This window comes from Capsicum annuum, chromosome 1 (assembly GCF_002878395.1).
Source record: "Capsicum annuum cultivar UCD-10X-F1 chromosome 1, UCD10Xv1.1, whole genome shotgun sequence".
Classification (NCBI taxonomy): Eukaryota; Viridiplantae; Streptophyta; class Magnoliopsida; order Solanales; family Solanaceae; genus Capsicum; species Capsicum annuum.
Genome location: NC_061111.1, coordinates 129,308,692 through 129,314,140, shown reverse-complemented (window position 1 = coordinate 129,314,140; position 5,449 = coordinate 129,308,692). Strand labels below are relative to the sequence as shown.

Sequence of the window (5,449 nt, the reverse complement as noted above, 5' to 3'; positions counted from 1 at the left end):
AAGATTGATCTTTTGATCCTAAGTTAACATATGAAACCCACAACTATTCATCTTGATTATGATTTAAAGTAAAGAGAAGCATAACTAGTTTTCAGTCTATAAGCCCAAATGCTATTTTAAGATGGATTTATTAAAGTATGAGCATATAAGTATTCTGGGAGTAGTATTTAGCAACGAGAAGGGAATGCAGATGAGCGTATCCTAAATTCCTAAAAACTACGAGCTAACGCAGGTTTAGCTTTTTTTCAATATGGATGAAGTTCAGTTATCACTTAAGATTAAGGTTCTATTTCGATGACAAAGATAAAACAGGTCTCCCCAATGTGTGTAAAACGTTAGACTCTATGGTAGATCACATGGTTTATGTCGGTCAGAAGAATCTCCCAAAGAAAGAATTAAAAGTAAAGCTTTTAGAAACAAAGTGTTACGGCTCATAAAGTTTATTATTATGTTTTATTATGCATGTTCATGATTTTGCTATCTTTGTTTTATTCAAGCTCATGGTGAGTCATTTACGCTTAGCATGCATAATTTGAAAGTTTATATGAATATTCAGTTATCATTTTACTTATGTATTCACCCCCACATACTCAGTGCATTTTAGAGGTACTGACCCACATATATGTCTATGTGCTACATTGTCTTATAATGTAGGTTCTCATGCTCGTTCCCAACAACACGATTGACTACGGGCATCATCACCTACATCCTGACTTTTGGTGAGTCCTCATAGTCCGAGGACCCAGTTTATCAAACCTCTGTTCGTTGATGAATACATTTTAGCTATTTGATTTCCATTTATGTTCGGATCAACTGGGGTTTGTTCCATCGTTCTCTAGTCAGTAGTAGAGGCTTGTCAGACTGTTTATGTTTAAGTTTAAGGAGTTGTTTAAAGATTTTCAAGTTAAAGACTTTCAGTTAAGATATAAATTCATTTACCTTCAGATTTTAATATGCTAGTTCGCTTTTCATATGAGTTTCAAGTTAAGTAGGCATTATGAGTTAGGTTGGGATTATTCGTAGTCTTGAGCATTGTGTGACATTCAGGGGTACTTCTGAGGCATTACACGATCACTGAGCAGGCGACTGTTAGTGGTGACAAGTCGTAAGTAGAGATATATTAATTAAAAAAATATTTTATTTATCAAATGACTTAGTTAAATAAATAACACCATCACACAATTCTTTTATCACAGAAAAATAATTTGTCAAGTAAAATTTTGGAGTTTCTCTTGGTTCTAATATTTGACTCAACAGCTAAGAAGAAACCAATTTTGAAGTGAGTCAAATATTGCTCCCGTCTCATTTTATGTGTCATTATTTTCTTTTTTGTCCATCCCAAAAATAATGTCACATTTTTTTTATATTTAAACACATAATTTCACTTTTATCCTTATTGATTCCACCTACTTAATTAAAGCTAATAATAGCAATTTTTTTTAATAAGGATAATATGGTAAATATCATCAGAACTTTTCTTATTTCTTAAGTAGCTGTTTGGTCATGAAAATTATTCATTTTTTCCTGAAAAATTATTTCACTTTAGTGAAAAAGGAGAAAACAAGATGTGTTTGGCCATGAAAATTTCAAATACAATTTTGAAATTATATTTGGAAAAGTAAGTTTACTTGTTTTCACTTTTTTCACTTATAATTCTCTCACAAAATTTCAAAAATAACTTTAATTTATATTCATGGCTAAACAAAAATTCAATTCCAACTTCAACTTCAACTCCAAATCCAACTCCAAAAATGTATGATTTTCATGGCCAAATGGGATCTAAATTTCGTGTCCGACCAAACTATGATACAAAAAATGGGACAGAGGGAGTGGTTTAGGTGATATATTTAAAAAAAGAAAAATCAAAAAGGTTTTACCTTTTTTTTTGTGTGTGGTGTTACAAAAAGGTTTTACTAATAGCAAGCTTAATCCTTTCTCCTGTTTATTACTATGAAAAAAAAAAAAAACAAATAAAGAAAAAACTAAAATGGATCTCCAGCAATAAATTCTATGTTCCCTAAATCAATTACCGAAAATTTTGGGCAATCCCCCTTGTTCCAGGTCTGCCGTGTCGGTTCATTGTCCGATTATCATCTCGCTGGAGCTTCACGTTAGCATCATCAGCCTATCTCTGAATTATCATTATTTTCTTTTTATTTTTTAGTTTTGATTATCATCATCAGGTACGTTTCACAATTTACTCAGATCTTATCCTTTTTTCTTTCTGATCTACAACTACTATACAAGGTTATTAGTTAATTTTTCAAAATATGAATTACGGGAAATCAGGCAATAGTTTCGATTTTGATCTGGGTTTGAACTCTGGTCGATCTGGATCTCGAACCCCTCTCAATGATCAGAAGAACAAAACGTCGTCGTATACATATTCATCAACACAATCAAAACCAAATTCTGGATCTTCATGGACTCAGCCCAACAAATCAACATGGACTCACCAACCAATAGGGTCTTTATCTGGTCCGACGTCAATGGCTGGTGATATATTTGGGAAGAGTTGGGGATCTTCAGCTCCTTCAACCACTACCAATGTTGCTTCAAGTGTTGGGATTGCTAACAAAAACCCTAATTTGTTTGGTGATTTGGTTAGCTCAGCATTGGGTGGAAATAAGAGTAATAACAATGCCCCGTTGAAAAATGCTGCCCCAACTGCTAACAACACCGCGTTTTCTATGGGTGCTATGGCTGATAATTTGTCAAAGAGTGTTAATTCTGGTGTTAGCTGGGGTTCAGCTGCAAATTCTGGCACTGGTAATGCTGGTGGTTATAATGCTTATAATTATAGCGGCAGTGTGAATCTGAGTGGTGGTAATACTAAAACACCTAATCTTGGAGGTACGTCATTGAAAAATATGGCTGGAAGTGGAGTTGGAGGAGGGATGGGTGTCAATAAGGACCCTTTTGGTTCGCTGGTTGATTTTTCGTCTAAGCCTGTGCATAATATTAAGTCGGGTACTAAAGAAACTAAGAAGAGTAGTTCAGAGGATGATATGTTTAGTGATTTCCAAAATGCTAATAAATCAGGTGGATCAGGATTTTCATCAGATCCGTTTCCCACAAGTAATATTAATGCTTCTACAGGGTCGAATCCAGGTGGTGCTTATTCCAAAGTAGATGATTTTGGATTCACTAATACTCAGAGTCAACCATCTGCTACTCAGTCTTCAGGTGTGGGTGATTTTGATTCGCTTTTTTCATCAACTACTGCTTTATCCGGGGGAGCTGCTGGAGGGAGTGCGAACCAGCATTTTACAGGGGGTGATGATTGGGGGTTTGAATCAGAGTTTGTGGGTGCTAACGATAGCAGTGGGACAACTGAAATTGAAGGGCTTCCACCACCACCACCTTCTGGTGTCAGTGGTTCTGCAGCAAAGAACAGGGGAATGGATAATCACAAGCAGGGACAATATGCTGATGCCATAAAATGGTTGTCATGGGCCGTCATTCTTCTTGAGAAGGCCGGTGATGATGCTGGTGTAATTGAGGTTCTGTCAAGTAGGGCTTCATGTTACAAAGAAATAGGCGAATACAAGAAGGCTGTGGCTGACTGTACAAAGGTATGATCATTAACCATGCTTTGTTAGTTGTGCTAAGACCTCTATTATTTTTTGGATATTAATTTTTGGTCATTTATTATTAATGCACGCTTGATGGCATTTCATGAACGATTTTGCACCTTGTTTAATGTAATACTTAAAGAAATATTTACCGACTTCTTTCTGCACTGTATGTCAGGCTAACTATCACGAATAAGCTTCCGTTGCAATCCTAGTTTCAGAAGATTATTTGCTCATTTACACAATTTACCATATAGGGGAAAGTGGTAGACACTAAATGCATGAATCAGTAGGCGCATGCTCCATATTTTCTTTGGTAAAACTGAGTACAATATGACTGAATATGAATGAAACAAAAGGTGATAAAGTGACATAAGTAATGTTCTCTTCTATTTTATACATTTCACATGTGGTTTTGATTGTGTGATATAGAATGTTGGCTCTTCCTGCATCTTTATCGCAATATCATCTTATACCACCTATGACACTAACAAAGTTACAGTAGGTGACATTTCAAACCCGATGGTGTGTACATAAAACGCAAGCATCGTATGTTCTTCATGTCATTGCGGACATACTTCATTTTTTGAGAATGATCACTGCAGACATACTTCATCTAGATGCATTACTTGTCAAACAATATCTTTACATGATGGTTTTAAACCTAATAATTCAGTTGAGGACCCTCGCAGATACTAATATAAAGGTACATATGTGGAAATTGATATTCACATTTACACCATGTCATTTATAAACATATTGAAAAATGATTAGCATTTATGTACTAAGTAACTAGGCATAATGATAAAGAAGAAATTAGTTAGACAGTCATACATTTGATCAACATATACAAAGCAAAATAAAATAAGAAAGTGAGCATCCATAAAAAAAGCTTAAAACAAAAAGAAATAGAGGTTTGGGCTAAGGAGGTAAGTGGTGTTGTAATGCCCCGAAATATCATCCCGAGACGCCACACGGTGCCCAAGGCTACACGTAGCCTCAAGCTAACCCTTTAAACCAAAACACTACCCTTGGGTTCCAACACAACAACATACACGCTACGCTAAGGATATATATATAAGTACATATCATATCACATCGCACATGACACGGAATATCGTTCGACTGTACATATATGGAATGTCTATACACAAACCAACCCAACAATACACTAGTCTGACATAGCCTCTATACAGCAAAATCAACGAGCCATTGGGACAAACCCCCAACTGACTCAACAGATCAAAGGGATCACAAAACAATAGCACCAAAACTAGCAACTTGGTCCTCGAACCATGAGGACTCACCACTGAAGGAACGTAGATGCGGCACTCGGATATCACTGTCGCGGCTGCGGCTGAGTACCTGAACTACATCATGGTAAGAATGTAGCCCATAGAGAAATATGTAGGTCAGCACAAGATACGTACTGAGTATGTGGTGGCGCATGCAAAATATAAATAATATCATAAATTTCGTAAAAATGTACATACGGACCATAATGACACACCTGGCTTGAGTGACATTGAATCATGCAACTCATAACATCTTAGATAGGAAATGTAGGAGAAAAACCTCATAAATCATTATAGATCATCATAGGCAATTTGACTTACCACATCAAAACTCGAAGTGACTCGGTATTTTAATAAACATGACTCTTATGGACAGGGGAGTTTCCTATAACCGACAACCTCACGTGAGCTACGTGGAATACCAACGTTTGAAACCTCCGTTGGCGGGAGCGTTACTCTTTGCCAGGAAGTACGACCTTAAAACTGCAATAATCACAATCGGGCTCTCTGGCCAATAATATCATCATCAAACAACCCTATGTGCCACCATAGGGTTGTTTGATGATGATATTATTGGCC

The 5,449-nt window shown here is 36.2% G+C and overlaps 1 protein-coding gene across 2 annotated transcripts in view; it reads left to right on the top strand.

Moving 5' to 3' along the window:
• The first annotated feature begins 1,880 nt into the window (after nt 1–1,880).
• Nucleotides 1,881–5,449, top strand: part of LOC107879361 (sperm-associated antigen 1) — an 11,073-nt gene continuing 7,504 nt past the window's right edge. Inside the window, exons 1-2 of one of the 2 annotated variants that reach the window (XM_047396977.1) lie at nt 1,935–2,183; nt 2,290–3,575. In XM_047396977.1, the coding sequence (XP_047252933.1) occupies nt 2,490–3,575 (1,086 nt within the window). In that variant the 5' untranslated portion in view covers nt 1,935–2,183; nt 2,290–2,489. Of the gene's footprint in view, nt 3,576–5,449 lie in introns of both variants that reach the window. The other variant, XM_016726413.2, reaches the window with a different exon arrangement.